At 42.2% G+C, this 16550-nt stretch overlaps 1 protein-coding gene across 1 annotated transcript; it reads left to right on the forward strand.

Annotated features, from left to right (window-relative positions):
• Positions 1-2231: 2231 nt before the first annotated feature.
• Positions 2232-15274, forward strand: CAPN10 (calpain 10). Its single transcript, XM_065640051.1, has 13 exons — positions 2232-2277; positions 2503-2858; positions 3838-3969; positions 4259-4455; positions 5694-5911; positions 6464-6605; positions 8160-8326; positions 8898-9181; positions 9673-9875; positions 12009-12264; positions 13318-13514; positions 14100-14145; positions 14964-15274. Exons 2-13 carry the CDS (start codon positions 2715-2717, stop codon positions 14991-14993), a joined length of 2016 nt encoding a protein of 671 aa, XP_065496123.1. The 5' UTR covers positions 2232-2277; positions 2503-2714; the 3' UTR covers positions 14994-15274.
• The last annotated feature ends 1276 nt before the right edge of the window (positions 15275-16550 follow it).

The following is a 16550-nucleotide window of genomic DNA, read 5'->3' on the forward strand; positions in this document are numbered from 1 at the left end:
CCATACCATGCTTCTCTCAGCATAAACCCCAGGTACTCCCTCCAAAATCTCCCTTCAGCAAAATTACATTCTGTGCTGTTCCTCTGATGCAGCTCCGACCACTGTCAGCCTGGTGGTGTTGCAGGGACTAAGCCCGTGCCTTCCTAAAACCGGTATCAGGATCCAAAGAACTGGAAGAACTCCCCTGTGCAACTTGCACAACTTGTGTGTGTCAGAGTTTGCAGAAACGAACACACACGTTGCACTCAACCACTGTTACTTGGATCGCTTTTACCCATCTCCCTGTCCTTGAGCCGTCTGGAGCTGGAGACAAAAGCAAACATGAGATTGATGAGACCCCAAAACTGGAAAAGGATGATGAAAATATCAACTACTACTCTGTCAAAAGATAGTCTTCATTCACGTGGAAATGAGCTGGCTGTTTAACTGGATGCAAAAATCTTTTAAACTGTTTAAATTTCCACAGCAACCAGCCCCTCGTTGTCTGCTTTCCTCTTTTAGAAATACGAAGCACCTCTGTGAAGTGCACCGAGATTGACTAAAAGGCAAGTGTCATTTTGTCTTAAAATATTCTCTTCAAGACTTGCTGTCTAAATAGACCTGTGTTTCTGTCTTTAGGAACAGTTTGATCCAGCAGGATTTCCAAGAAGCAATTGAGAGAATTCTCTGTTGCTTTTGTTCCAAAGAGTTTGAAGTTAATAGCAAAAAACATTGCATAATAGAGGAGTTTGCCTGTTGCCAACTTTGCAGTGGGGTCAAGGGAAGCATGTCAGATGTCTTGGAGACCAAGATAATATCCATCCTTCTCTTTCTTCTAATGTCACCATAAATAAATACTGTTACATGTTTAAGTAGCTCACTGTTCCAGATTGGATCTCCTATATTTACACTCTTCGAGCTCAACATTCATACTCCTTTCTGTAATCTGTCCTTTAACGGAATTTATGCAGCTGTGATCTGTGATGGCTGTTTCCTAAAGAAAGCAGCAAGGGTGAAATCACAGGGATGAGAGCCGCACTGTTCTGGGACAGACCTCTTTTCTTCCCTTTCCCTCCCCAACAGCCCCCTCCTGTGTCTGCCCACTTGCAGCCCCCGCAGCTGCAGCTCTTGCATGAGCTGTAGACAAGAGGGGTCCTTATTCAACGGCCACGTTTCCTTTGCTCCCAAAAGGCTCAAAACGCGAAAAGTCTTGTTTGTTGATTACATTTGCTGTATGCAATGGAGAAGCCTTCTGCCTGTACAACGGGGATAAGTCGGGGCAGAGAAGGTTTTTCTGGATCCGTCGGTGCTCAGACGGGTACGGCAGTTATCTGTGAATATTTCCATTCCGCTAAGGTGGAGGTCTGAAAGGAGGATTTCTGCGTGTATTTCTGACACAAACGGATCAGAGCAGTGTTTTCTGTGGATCTCTCTCGCTCAGACAACCTCTCTACCCAAGGGCCAGGCCGTGCAGCCATTAGACTCAAACCCACCGTTACAGGTGAGTGTGAAAAATGGCTTTTTTTGTAAACATCACGTCCTCTGTGCTGGCTCAGCAGCCTGCTTGCCTGACCCCACTGGAACTTCTCCAGAAACACTAATGGAAAAGGCCAAAATGCAAACAAGAAAGCGGCCTCAGCCCACGCGAAGAGCCGGAATGGCAGTGGCTGCCAGGGGCCTGGGGCTGCATCTGTCATTGTTCCTTTTTTATGGCAAATCAGTATTTTTTAATGTCTTTTTTCTTTTCGATGTCACCAGGCAGTAGCCGCTGTCAAAGGATGAGAATTGATGTATTTGTCAGTTCAGCCCTTGCACAATTATTTAGTGATAAGCTATGTGATTGTTGCCGTTATCTCAGGAAACCGCTTTGTGAGGATCAGCAACTTCTGTGTCACAATCTGCACGACAACAGAGTCTGGGTTTGTTTCCCTCGGGCTCTCAGAGCTGTTCAGGTGACCATCGCGCCTCCCTCCTCCCGCAGCCCCGAGCAGGAGGGTTTCCCGTTTCTTCGGCTGTTCCTGGTGCGGGATCCCGCCCGTGCCCGGGAACCCGCAGCGCCCGGGCAGCCCCGGCCCAGCAGCGGCCGCCGCCCCCGCGCAGCCACAGCCGCGGGGCACGCTGGGACCTGGCCCCGCCCCGCGGGCCCCGGCGGCCGATTGGTGGTGCGAGCAGCACGCGCCTGCCTGCCGCCATCTCATTGGCCGGCGGCCCAGTCCGTTGGCCGAGGGGGCGGGGAGAGCGCGGCGGCGTTGCCCCGGGAACGGGCGCGCCGGGCATGGCGGCGGGGCGGGAGCCGCGGTGAGGGGGCGGCCGGGGCGGTGAGGGAGCGGGAGCGGGGGCGTCTGTGGGTGGCCTGGTTGGGGCACGAAGGGTGCCGGGGTGGGAGCGGGGGGTGCGCGGAGGGCGCCTGGTGGGAGGTGGGTGTGAGGAAAGGGTGGCGGTGGCGGGGCCTGTGCGGCGGGGCAGGGGCTCCGTGCGCTGCCGGCGGTCGGTGTCTCTGAGCCCCTTTCTCTTCCCCGGCAGAGCCGGGAACCTCCAGGGCGGTGTCGGGGGCTGCCAGCAGCCGGCGATGCCGTGGGTCAGGCGGCTCCGTGGGCGGAGGGAGGAGCTGTTGTGCTCCCGGATCGATCTCCCGGCTGCCGGTGCCTCAGCTGCAGCTCCCGAGTGACGCTCCCGCTGCTGCTCGGAGGGAGTCGTGGAAGCAGCTGGTGCGGCTGCCTCGGCTTGTGCTGAACATGCTGGGGGAGAAAAAGCCCGTAATGGTGACAAGAGACCTTTACGCAGACCCCACGTTTCCAGCCAGCGACACCTCTCTGTTCTTTGACTATTGTACCCCACTTGCCCAGTTCAGAGGCCAGATATCTTGGCTGAGACCGAAGGTGAGTTTTAAGGTATGAAAGACCGTGATTTTAGCAGAACTGGACTTTAAGGCGGTAAATGGCAGTTAGCACTGAAGGACTGCTTCTGGGTGCTTTCGTTGTTTAGAAACGCAGAAGTGATAAAATCAATGTATGTTGGTGTTAACAGTATTTGTGTTATAGGTTTTAAGTAGGTTTGATTTAAATCTCGATGTAGAGCTTTTGAATTGCAAGGTACTGCTTGAAATTCAGATATTTTGTTTTAAATATTTTTTTATTCTGCAAATAATGATGTTTTTCTGCCCCGCATCTGGGGCTGGCTGTAGAGCAGTGATAGAGCTGTTGATTATCCGACAGAATTGTCAAACTGATGACTTGATGAAGCCCAGAGTGCAACTTTCTGCTTTTGTACCTTACACCTTGATTATTACTGAGGGCTGATTAATTACTTTCCATCTCTTGCAGTGTTTATAGGTGAGAGAAGAATCATTTTAAAACTGACTTTCAGATCTGTTTAAATGTTCAGGACCTTGCATTTGAAATCACCTCTTTTGCTACCAAGTAATCTATTTTTATTTGCCCTAGAAAAGGTTTTTCTCCTGTGCTAATTTGGAGATTTTTTGTAACTCGGGATGTGCAGTGCCATGTGAGTGGCAGCAGTTCTGTCTGTCACAGCTGATCGTGTGTCTGGCAAGGAGCTGATGAATTATGTTTCTGTCACTTATTGGTGCCTCTGCTAAGGTCATATCTGGTGGTGACATTTATGTAGTAAAATCCATGTGGGAACTGGATTTGCCTCACATAAAGTACCTGCAAAAATAGCCACAAGGCAGTAATTGGTTACTGCTTGCTTAGGCTGTGTCTGAAAAGGAAATGTTCAGGAGGTGAAAGTTCCCTGATTTTTGGGAGATGTGTCTGGAGCTCTCCCATTCCCTGACACACAGACCTCCTTAAACGATCGTGCAGGCTTTGGCTTTAACTCCCCTTCTTTTAATTTTAGGACATTTGTTCTGCTCCTCGGTTGTTTTCCAACAATCTGCAGGATGTACAAGTGAAACAAGGAATTTTGGGAGATTGTTGGTTCCTGTGTGCGTGTGTAGCTTTGCAGAAGAGTAGATACCTACTGAATAAGGTATAGAGCACTTTCTTGTTTCCTGTTTCAGATGTTTTGTTCACCTGCTTTACGTTTGTGTATTGCTCTTGAATCCCAGGCCTCAAAACTGAATATCAGGTTTGTTTTGCTTAGTTTTCCTCCTGTTTTAATTGTGATTTTTTTTTCTATTGCTATTAGAATTAATATTCAGCTATTTTTTCACTGTGCTGTGTTTTTTCTTCTGTTTTTGTGTGTATGTGTGTGTTTTGTTTTGTGGTTGGTTTTTTTTAAATCATTATTTGTGTTGTCATTTGCTTTTGCCGTCTAGGTAATCCCCCCAGGTCAGCCCAGCTGGACAGATGATTCGTACCGAGGCTGTTTCACTTGCCGGGTTTGGCAGTTTGGGCACTGGGTGGACGTGACCATCGATGATCGCTTGCCTTGCCTTGGTGGGAAACTCTGCTTTTCCCAATGTCAGACGGAGGATTTGTTTTGGCTTCCACTGTTGGAAAAAGCTTATGCAAAGTATGTGAACTCTGTTACTGAAGGGCAGTAAAGGGAGGTACCGTACTTGTCTACCTTCTGCTGACTTCTCACATATGACTGTTTTGGGCAGAGATCTGTGTATTATTCAGTACAAAGTACAATCCTTGCCAGCTTTCCCTTACTGGTTGTTGCTCTTTAAACTGTAGATCCAAAAGGTGTGTTTCTAGTTGCATGTGAGGTAAGATAATCTTAGGGAGAGAACGATGATGAAAACTAAGAGCTGAAGTGAATTATCAGGATTTAAATGATGTTCATTAAGTCACTATCTATTGGTCATCTACTTTAATAAAGGGAAATATTTTACTAATGCAGCATTTCAGGGAGGCAGAGGGCACAAATAAAAGTAGAAAGCGTGCAAACATTTTCATGGAAAGCAAGGACATAATGTAAGTTTCTGCCAGTTGAGGCTCTGGTTGTATGAGTTCCACTGCTGCTTTTGCTTAATTGGATAGTTCATATTTTGAGACGAAATAACCGTATTGTTCATGTGTTTGAAAATGCAGCTATTTTATGTTTTATGACACATCCATCCAAATGCTGTCCAGATAGACAAAGCAATCTAGAGACCAAGTGCACTGGTAAGATGGACATCAATGGTCCAAAAGAACTCAGACCACAGGTTGTGGTTGCCAGCAGAGGGCAGAAAGAGACTTTAAATATTAAGAGATTTATTCAGCTGTAGATCTGTGGAGCAGATATAGTGAAGCAGCAATGGCACGTTAAAGCTTCTCTGTAGGTTTGTAAGGTGCTTTTCTTTTGTTTCTGTAGAGTCTTATTTTTCTATCTTGTCCGATCATTCTAGTATAGTCTTGATTTCTTCTTCTTCTACTGCATCAGGTAGGGCAGTCTCTTGATTTGCTTAAGTCGTTGAAGGATGTGCTGCTCTGTTTGTGCAGAGTGAACAAAGAATAATTGATGGAGAGGAAACAATATTATTTATTCATACAGAATGCAGTTAGTATATCATGAAAGACAATGTAATGCACAAATACTAAGGTACAAATGACTGGTACTAGACTAGAGTGGTTTCCATAGAGGATGACATGAAGTGTGATAAACTTCCCATCAAACAATGGAATGGGAATGACATTCTTTAGCTGTTGTATTCTGTAAATAAAACAGTATGTACTTTCTTTTGCCTACTTGGGGATATGGAGTAGGGTGGGGTTTCTTTAGTTCTGCTGTTTGTAGACACTTTTTGTTTGTCTTTATAACAGAGTGCATGGGTCCTACGAACAGCTGTGGGCAGGACAGGTGGCAGATGCTTTGGTTGATCTGACTGGAGGAATTGCTGAAAGATGGACCCTGAAAGGCCCTGGAAGAAACACGGAGAAAGAGAAGCCTGGCACGGTTTTGGAGAAAGCCGTGTTTAGGAGATTAACGAATCTGAAGGAACAATGTGTAATAAGCTGCTCAGTCCTCAATTCCAGACAAGGTGATAGCAAAGTTCTAGACATTTTAAAAGTAGTTGTCTGGATTTAACAGGGTTCAGAGCACAAGGCAGCCAGCAAATGCATAGTGCTGATTCTCGTACCACACCATTGTCATGGTGCAATTTTACATAACCTTGGATAAATAAAGATTTAATGATGTTGTTGAATTCAGGATGGAGGGTGCTTTTGAGAAGTGTGTTTTATATTAATGCAAATTTGGTCAGTTCTCTAAAAGAAACATAACCCTACAGCCTCTGATAAAACGCCTGAAAAAACCCTTGAAAACCCCAATGAATTCTGGCACCGAGAATTTATAGATGTTTGAGATCAAGTAGTCAGTTAATATGCTTTAAAATTGTCATTTATTTTATTTTTATATAGTCACAACTAAAATGAACTGTTTGGCTTTGTTAATGCTGTTTGTAACACTGATTTTAAAAGCATTTCCTCTTAGCTCAAAGTTGTCTTCTTTCACAGGATAGTTTAGTGTCATTCCTTGTAAGACATGGAACAGGTTCTTTTGTTCACTTTCAAATGTTTTTCTGTCTATTCAGGTGCAAGTGAACGAGGAGAATTTCATGCCTTTATTGTGACAGACGTGTTGAATCTGTCTGAAGTGTCAGGCGGGGAAATCTTCCTACTACGAATCAGAAATCCTTGGGGGAGGCGGTGCTGGAGCGGTCCCTGGTGTGAGGGGTGAATAGGTTTATTTTCATTTGGAAAATCAGTTGTGAAAGTTCTGAAGCACGAAGCAAACGATGTTATTGCAAAGGTGAATGTTGCTAATAGGCTGTAGCGGAGGAGAGAGACTCCAGTTGGTGTGCAGTTCTGTGCAGAGTTCCGTAGTTCTCACAGGTTGTTGGTTCCAGGCGAGTCATTTTGATTTCTTCTGGTAATCTACATTTTTTTAAATACCAAATATTTTTTTGTTTATCAAAGCATCATATCTTCTTGTAGAGATAAACATAAGATGTTGGTTATTTTTGTGTCTGATTTTTGCAGTGTACTTTTTTTTGTTTTGTTCTGCAATTGATCTAATTATCTTTGTTCATAAGATGTTTGTGACTTGTAAGTAGTCACTTGGCTTCACTCACCTCTTTTTATTTGATCTTGTTTCAGTTGCGGAAGACAAGCAAAGGAGTACGTATAAAACAAAATATAGCAGAAGGAAGGAGTCTTATGTTTTTTGCTTGTGTGCTGTAGTTTGTGGAGATTAATATGAGTAGAAGAAGCTGGAATTGAGTAGATATAAAGAAGAGTAGATATAATTTAGATATAAAGAAGATATCTATTTTAAAGGAATTGCAGAAATATGTTGAGCAGTTCATATAGCAAAGTAACAAGAATGAAAGGGCAGATGCTACTCAGACACTACTAGACACTACTTTTGTCAAGCGTTGCCATATTTAGACTAGGCAAAAGAACACACCATTCTTGACCCAAGGAGCAAGCTTTCAGCATTGAAATATGATAACAATATGATCGTGTTAATAAACATTTTAGAGAAATGGGTTTGTTTTCCCTGAGTTAAAAAGGATGGGTTGATAGTTTTTACTTTTGGCAGAATTTTGGTTATACAGTTGGTCTATTGTAGTTTCTTTGCCAAACACTAAGTTGCCATGTGGTTGCACGAAGACGGCATTTCACTGAGTGACCTTAGAGCCCGGCTTTATTCAAGTGTAGAACCGTTCTTTGCTGTTAGTGAAACAATCAAAAATGTTGAAAGTACCAGCTTTTAATGGGCCCTAAATAATGAGGTGTTTGAATTCTTGGTTGATCATGACTTCGCTGGGAGACTCATGGGAGTAACTGGCTGCTTCATACAAACGGTGGGGTTTGATGTTCACTACAGAGCATTAAGATTCTTTCAGAACAGTCACTGTGCAGCTTGTTTTACTTTTTTGTCAGTATTTTTAACAACTGTTAAAATCTTTATTCTACTGTCGCACTTCGGATTGGATTGTCCTGTCTGTTGTAAGCAAAGTAGCAATTTCACCTAAAGGTGCTGCTGTGTCCTGTCGGGTGTTGGGCTGTTCTAAGTTTTCTTTGATATGCTGTGATTCGTACTTTCTGTGATCCCTCTCATTGGCTAGCAATGTGGATACAGGAAATATTCAATGCAAGTATTTGATAATAAAATGAAAGAAACCCCTTCTTCTTATTGTCCTGCTCCATAGGATATTTGATAGAACATTGTTATGGAACTTGATTGGGCCAAGAACTAGTTGTTAACTTTTGTCTTATGTGCAGCGGTCAAGGCTGGAGCCGGCTGGATCCAGCAGTTGCCTCGGAACTGCTCTCACAGATCCAAGAGGGAGAATTCTGGGTTGATGAAGAGGAGTTTTTCAGGGAATTTGATGAGATCACCATGGGCTTTCCAGTCAATGAGGAAGGACAACTGCAGAGCCTCTATACAGGTGTGGTATGAGAAGACATCTTGCTTGTGCAAATAATATTATGTCAATGGGCAAGACTGGTTTGAGTTGCAAATGGCTGCAACTAGATCATAGTTTTTCTTAGTCTTTCCCTCTCCTTTAGACACACAGGCCTTTTCTGTTTCTACTGGGAAGAACAGAGGGATGAGAGGAAACTGAAGATCTCTAGGGAGGAGTCTGATATTTCTATGAAATCTAGTTACTTGCTAGATAGATTAGTTACTTGAGAGATTAGTGTCTTCTGTCTAGAAGGCTGTTGTTCTGGACAGCCTTGTGGTGGTTTGTGGTTGTTTTTTTTCAATGGGAGGTAAACTTCACATTTCTAGAAACAGTTTATTGTTGTAAAAATCATGTCATCAATCTGCCATTACCAGTTGTGACATTAATTCTCATGCCTTTCAAAACCTTGGTCATGACTATCTGCTTGGAGAAAGTGTCTGGGCTATGACGGCATGTTTTTTTGGGCTGGGGAATCTCTGCCATATGTCTGTTGTATAAAATTAAGTAGGCGCTGGTGTCTGAAATCTGCACCATGTTTTTCTTATTTTATTAGAGAAAGTGCTGTATCACTCGCAGAATCTCTTTGGATCCTGGGTGAGAGGGCAGTCTGCAGGTGGCTGCCGTAACAACAGCAGCTTCCCCACCAACCCAAAGTTCTGGCTGAGAGTCTGTGAAAAGAGCGAGGTGTGCATTGCTCTGCTGCAGAAACACAGGGAATACAGAGCTGACTGGGCTGGAAGAAGGAAAAATCTGGCTCATTTAGCAGAGGAAAAGCCGTGTTTGACTGAAGGCATACAGGGGAAGAATTACCAGGCTGTGGGATTGCATGTTTGGAAGGTAATAGGGGAATGACATTTCTCTTTTTGCAAATAGAAGTTTTAAAGCATTACTGAAACATCTGGGCAAAATCATTCATTCCTTACGGCAGTGATGTGATTCAACTGTTCACATACTTTACATCTCTGATTTACATTGGAATGATCCTGTTTATCTCATGGTGCGGTTACTGTCTGCACAAGCTGTTAGTCGACTAGTACTTTCTTCTTATCATTGAGTGCCAAGTAGAGGAACTGTTGAGACTGTTCCAAACTAGTGTATGACTTACCAGGCTGATTATTTGATGACTATTCCTAAATTTAATGCCCCTGAATGTTAACTCCTTATACTCCTTTTTGATGTTCAGCTTTTCTGCTGATACTCTCCTCCTTCTTTCCTTTTGTAAATGTACGCATGTTTAAAAATGTTTTAAACAATATTTTATCATTTTTAGTTTTATTAAAAACTCCATGTTTCCTAAAACACCACACATCATTATGCATCTATTCTAGGTGGAGAAGAAACGATTTAACCTTCCCAAGACCCTCTCTGCTCCTCCGGTTGTAGGTACCATCTGCCATTCCTATGACAGAGAAGTGCATGTGTGCTCTGACCTTTCGCCTGGCTTTTATCTTGTTGTTCCCAGCACTTTTCTGAAAGATGCAGTGGGGAATTTCTTGCTTCGTGTATTTTCAACGGGAAGGATCTCTCTCAGGTAGGTTTAAAACAGAAGATTTCTGTAATTGACATAAACATATATGAAGTATAGCACTAAGTATAAATGTTCAAAATGTTTTGAAGGGTTGTGCAGAGTACCAAGTAACAGCATTGGTTTGTCTTTGAATTCAGGTAAGTAGCGTTCTATCTCCGTGTTTGGTGGTGGTTTTTTTTTTTTTCATGAAGCTGCTACTACCTCTTGTTAAAATATCAGCCAGAAGTAGTCACATAAGTAGCATCTTGACTCTAAACTGCAGCTTAGTGTTTTGAGAATGTGCGTATTTTGTAAAAGGACTGAATAGATTTCTGCAGAGCACATTTCTCAATATGTGGAAGTTCTTTCTTAATATATGGAAAAAATGAAGATGTACCACAGAAGTAAAAAGCAGCTGTTACTGTAATCAGCAACAGAAAAGGAGAGCAGTATATTATGTATGCTGGTAAACACGTACTAACAGATTTCCTGACATAAAACATTGTTATTAGTGAGCAATACAGATTTGAATGCAAATGGAGTGTCAGCAGTTGGCTCAGGTGACATAAGGCCCACGGCTCATCTTTTCAGGGCAGGTACGGAAAATAGCACTGGTGTTTGGTCTGTCTTCTTTAGCTGAATGAAGAATTAGTTTTTCACTTAAAACATTCAACACTGACAATACAGCTGAACTTCTTAACTGTGGAGGCCTCAAGAAGTTTACCAGCATGATGACAGAATTCTTGGAAGGATCACTGCATATTGTGTTCTAGCTGACCTTTCCTCATAACTTGTGACACAAAAGAGACTTTTGTAACAGACTTAGAACAATCTTTTCTTTCTGTTTTAAAATGCTTGCTTATCCAACAGAAAATATCAGCAATGTCCGTCCAGTAGCTTCTGATAACTTTTAATTTTTTTAACTGTAGCAGACTACATAGATATCTCAACACTTTAAAGTCAATTATTTATGAGCAATTCTGCGTTGGTGGCCATAGCCTTGAAGTAAATACTTCAGAAGACATGGTTATGAGTAGTTGTGTGGAGTCAGCAAAGTTATACCTTCTTCCAATAAACCTGAAAAAATCTGAGGCTGTCTAACAGCTTGTGCCAGGTAAGCTACATGCAGGGGCAAAACATACTGTTGGCAACATGTTTAAAAGCTGTTGGAATCTTTTTTTATATTCTGTTAGTACACTGTCAACTTGTATCTCCTTGGAGAGAAGCTGGCAAATCACGTTACAAAACCAGAACGCTCATTAATCATTTACTCTGCGGAATTTGGAAGCAAGGTAGCATCAAGTCTTAGGCTGAATAATGGTCTGCAAAACCGCGAGGCTAATTTTGCTGTATGGGTGAAAGTTTTGTTCTTCTTACCAGCAATATATTTGCTTTCTGGACATATTTCATCTGTAGAACATGTTGCACTTTCAGTGATGGGATAACATTTCTAGTATTGCTGTTAAGTATAACGCTTCCTCGGGCTGAAACAGAGGTGCCAGCCTGGATGTGTGTCTAGAATGGACAGTGGCAGAATGTCATAACAGCTGTTGTGTGTTCTCAACTAGAAAACTGGAAATAGCAATAGATGATACGTTTCAAGTTATGGTGAAATATGGTCTCAAATGTTGCACAACCTATACCAAGTTGTTTGTGTGGCTGTGAGAAGCAGCACTGGGCTAGGATCAAAATAGGGTCAACATGACAGTGATCAAGTCAGCAGGTAAAATGATGGTTTCTTCTGATTAAAGACATAGTGAATATACAACAGAACACAGTGTATGCTTTGGACTTACTGAGGTGCTCATGTGTACTCCAAAGACACTGTCAGCTGTATTGCTTTCAAATAGGACAAATAGCAGAAGGGTATTGAGGAAAAAATATGTGAGCTGCATTACTTCAGGAATGTACAAAAATCTTATCTGGTTTTAGCATGTGCTTTGTATACGCTGTGTTGTTCTTGTGGAGTTCTGTGAATTATCCAAGAACTTAGAGCTGTACAGTTCTCTTTTTCTCTCTGCTGAAAGTTTGGAGGAATTGTATTCATATAAGTTTATGTAATGCTAGTAGTTCATTTTTATGAGGTGGTTTGTTAGATTTTGTGAAATCATACAGGGGTCATACATTTTAGTTTCTTTTCTCTCTTATGTTTGATAGCGAGCTAAAGCCACCACCCAGAGATGCCCCCCTCTGTGAAGAGCTCCAGGCAGGTGAATGGGAGACAGTGCAGCTGCACGGATGCTGGAAAAAGGGACAAAGTGCTGGAGGCAGCAGGAACTTCCCCTCCTTCCACATCAATCCCAGCTTTCCCCTCTCCATTCCTGCAGGACCAGGAAAAAGCAGTGTGAAAGTTACCCTGCGTCAGCACTGCCAGGATAGCAAGTGCCGTCCTATAGGTTTCCATATTTTCCAGGTAAGACTCCTGCTCGGTTTGGTTGCTCACGTGCCGAGTGGGAAGGTCAGGCAGGCCATTCAGTGCTCCTTCCACTTGCCAAGGGACTTGCTGCTTCTGGCAGAAAGGCTGATCTTGTGACGTAATGCCTGCAGAAGATATGGGGTAACTACGGAGTTACACAGCAGAGTAACCAGATCATTGGTTCCACTGAATCCTTCTGACATTCTAAATTAGTTTTAGAAATGATGGACTTGCAAAGAATTCTCAGTGTCTTAGTGATTAAGGACCAGACTTTTTTGGTAATTCATCATGAAAACCTATTTTCTTCATCTTTAATAATTATTTATTTGTCCATTGGCAAGTGATGTTCGATCCACAGACAAGATTAGAATTCAAAAGGCTGTGATATGTTGAACAGATGATCTGAAACGAGAAGATATGATTTGGTGTGGACAAATAGAGGGTCTACACATGTGCCAGTGATCAACTGCATAAAAGTAGGATGGGAAGCCTCTGGTTAGGTGGCTATTTTGCAGGAAAAGCTGACTTTATTTTTGGGAAACATGCTTCAAAAAGGGTGTTGCTGAAGTGCAAAGTCTGGAGTTGAGCATCAGGACTGATCGTGTAGCTTCAAAGGTGCAATATGCAATATGTGAAGAAAGATTGGCATTTCCCATGCCTATAGAAGACTGAGGAGAAGCCTAATGCGAATTTGTAGTACAGGAAAGACCACTAGACAGAGGAAGGACACAGTCTGTTGTGAAAAACAAGTGCATTAGGCTGCAGCAAGGAAAAGTGAGGTTAGAAAATAGAAAAAGCTTTTGAGCTATGTGGTTAGTGGGTTGTATAAATTGTCTACAAACATGCTAGGAATGATTTATCTGTACTTAATACTGCAATCTGGGTTTTCTGGATGCCTTCCCATCCCTTTCTTCTATAGCTCTGTATAGAAGAGTAGGTCTTTGGAAGGGCATATAAATGGAACATACCACACTATGGTATACCAGGAATTTAACACTGCGAAGTCTGAAATGTCTGAAAAGATTGGCATGTTTCTGTTGCGTTTTGCAGATGCCGAACAGCAGCTGGAAGCCACATACTTCTTTTCTGCACCTGGAGCCGCTGGTGAGCTGTGTCCCTCACTGCCACTCGCAGGAGGTGAGCCGGCTGTGCCAGCTCCCTGCAGGCAGCTACATCATTGTACCTTCCACATACCTGCCCAACACAGAAGGCAGTTTTACAGTGGTCATAGCAACCAAAATAGACAGGTACAAGTATGCTGCCTTCTATTTGCATTTCTGGTATTTTTAGTGCGTGTATTACAGGACATTTCGAAACAATAACTGTCGTAACGTGTTCTCACTTTTGATAGAAAATATCGGGTTTGAGTCTTTGTGTTGTGTTTGCAAGCAGTGCTTACCACTTTGAATATATTGGAAGAATGGCTAAAAAAATCATCTTATATCAACTGCTGAATAGCAGCTATTTAGTGCTAGAGAAGATGGCACTAAAGCAACTGATTCTGAGCTGTGTCTGGCTATTAGGATTTACGCTGAAATTCTGCTAAGCTTGTTAATAAACAGAGTTGTTTTTGAGAAGAATGCAACAAGTAGCAGACCTTATTCCAGGTAGTTGCTCCTGACCTGAATAATAACAGGTCTAAATCAGAGTTTGTAGATTCCATAAGATTGTGGTAAGATTATGTAAAATCGTGTCGAGATTCCATAAGGGAAAGGATGTGGAACAAAGCCTGGCATAACAGTCGTCTCTTTTTGAGGTGAGATAAGTGATTGATGTCTACAAAATCCCCCAATGCTTTGTGCAGAAATAAGTGTGGTTTGGGTTTTCAACAGGAAGCACATTCACAGCCGGGAGACACTTGGTCAAGTACTGCAAGAAGTAAGTGATACATTTTTAATTTGTTTTCAAAGTGTTGCAGAAGCATCAGTGAGGCTTTTGTATTAATTACTATTGAGAATCACGTACCACTGGACTGGACTTGGAATGGTCTCATTTACTTGCTGCAGACTCAAAATCTTTGGTTAATCTTTGGGATTTGTTTCTCTGCCAGAAAAGTAGCATTTCTTAGCTAACAAAATTTGGTTTTTAACACCACTTGGATATACAGAAGCTTCTGTATGACTATTTACTCCCTCAAGTCATTCCCCAGTACCTACCTCTGCTGTAATGCCTGTGAGGAACCGGACTATTGGTGATGAGTAGGTGATTGTACTTGACTTTTACATTTGCTTTCAAGAATGTAAACACTCTTTACGTATCTGGATATATTTTGATGTTTTCATTCTTGGTGTCACCATAGATCTGCTAGCTTTAATTTTATATTGTAGCCTTCATCCATCTGATTGGCCTTGATATTAATTTGGGATCCTACGTATTGCTATTTAGAAATTCTAATGATATTATAATATTGTAAAGACTTAAGACTTGATTTCTAAGGGGTGCCTCACAGCAGAGCGGAACGTCAGCAGCTTTTTCAAAAAGTTTGTCCATGTGATTTCTGATCACTGAAGTGATGGGATTTGTGAATTTTAGCTTTTTAAGATGTTTCACAGGAAAAGCTTGCATTTTGGCCTTAATTTCTAAATCTTTCTTTGATCTGTTTTACTCTTAATTCCTTATGGATATCTTCTCTTTCTTGACAAAAAAGTTAACTCATGAAATAGCTTTTTTTTTTCTGCATTGTTCATTTCTTCTAGGTGTCGTTTACAACCGTGATGAAAAGGTGATCTGGAATTCTCACCCTGTCAGGCCTACACAGACTTCTTTGTAAAAATACCTCCTTAATCATGAACACTCTGAATATTTGTTCTTCCCGTGTATTTTAGAACCGGCATCGTACAGCAAATCTTCATAAGGTACCTCAGTTCTTGAGAAGTACAGGTGAAGAACGTGCATGTGTTAACCCACGCTATGGTTTTGGAAGAAAACCAGAAATGTGCATTATGAAATGAAATATGAAACTTTTTTGGAAAGAAAAAAAAAAAAAAAAAAAAAAAAATCAAGCTTACAGAACAACTTCAGGAGACCAAAAGGGCTAACCCCAGAGGAAAGAAAGAAACTGGAGTCTTTTTTCAGGATGGTTCAAGAACCATCCAAATATACTGGAATAGAGAAAGTCTCTAGAGCTGGGTCTCTTTAGCTTGGAGAAGAGGAGACTGAGGGGTGACCTTATCAATGTTTATAAATATATAAAGGGTGGGTGTCACGAGGATGGAGCCAGGCTCTTCTCGGTGACAACCAACAGTAAGACAAGGGGTAATGGGTTCAAGCTGGAACACAAGAGGTTCCACTTAAATTTGAGAAGAAACTTCTTCTCAGTGAGGGTGACGGAACACTGGAACAGGCTGCCCAGGGGGGTTGTGGAGTCTCCTTCTCTGGAGACATTCAAAACCCGCCTGGACACCTTCCTGTGTAACCTCACCTAGGTGTTCCTGCTCCAGCAGGGGGATTGGACTAGATGATCTTTCGAGGTCCCTTCCAATCCCTAACATTCTGTGATTCTGTGAAGTCTGAGCTTGTGTCCTACACTGCCAGTCATGCTGCTGAGCACTTTGTCATGGACCCTTTGAACCATGCAAATGGTGGGTTGAAAAGAAAGAAAAAAAAAAAAGAAAAATATAAGACTTGAAAACTTTTGTTTATGAACTATCAGGTAAAACTGCTTTTGTAAATCTGTAAGAACGTGTTTTATGGGAGATCTGTCCTCAGTGTAAGACAGACAAAGTTTAAGAGCTTTTTCTTAATTTCTGTTCAAAAGTATTTCTTATTCAAGGAGGTTTTTTTAGATGTTATATTTTCCTCAGTTAAAAATGGAGTAATGTTAAAAGTTTCAAAAATGTCTTGTATTAAAAAGGTGAAAACTGTCAATGATGTCAAGTCTGCATTTGTTCTGCAGTAACAAACCTGAGAGTGTCTTAGAGCTTTCTGAAGATGCTGTTCTTTCCCTGTCCTCTGCATTTGTTGCATTTGCTTCCCACTCCTGTGGCCTGAAACCTTCACCACAGAAGCAGCTTTCCTCATAACTTTCAAATACCCAAACTTACCATCTGTTATCTGTACCGGTGAGCTCTTGCAATAGTACTTGTGGCAGAGAGTGAGCAGGAGTTATGTGAAAGAGCCACTGCTTACGTATACTGAAAACAGTCAAATAAGGAATATTGAATTCCTCTAAAGCAGCTTCCCTGTACACTTCAGCCTAAGCTTTTCCGAAATAATTTCGCCTCACTGGACTTCAGCCTGCTCACAGCTCTCCCCTAGCAGTAGGAACACACACTGCTCACAGT

Source organism: Caloenas nicobarica, chromosome 8 (assembly GCF_036013445.1).
Source record: "Caloenas nicobarica isolate bCalNic1 chromosome 8, bCalNic1.hap1, whole genome shotgun sequence".
NCBI classification, from domain to species: Eukaryota; Metazoa; Chordata; class Aves; order Columbiformes; family Columbidae; genus Caloenas; species Caloenas nicobarica.

What these genes read in the sequence shown, in the direction of transcription:
- CAPN10 (XM_065640051.1), top strand. Translation starts at nt 2,715, where the DNA reads ATGCTGGGGGAGAAAAAGCCCGTAATGGTGACAAGAGACCTTTACGCA. An exon ending in ATAGCAACCAAAATAGACAG is followed by an intron (nt 13,515 to 14,099) that starts GTACAAGTATGC and finishes GGTTTTCAACAG; the next exon opens with GAAGCACATTCACAGCCGGG. An exon ending in TTGGTCAAGTACTGCAAGAA is followed by an intron (nt 14,146 to 14,963) that starts GTAAGTGATACA and finishes CATTTCTTCTAG; the next exon opens with GTGTCGTTTACAACCGTGAT.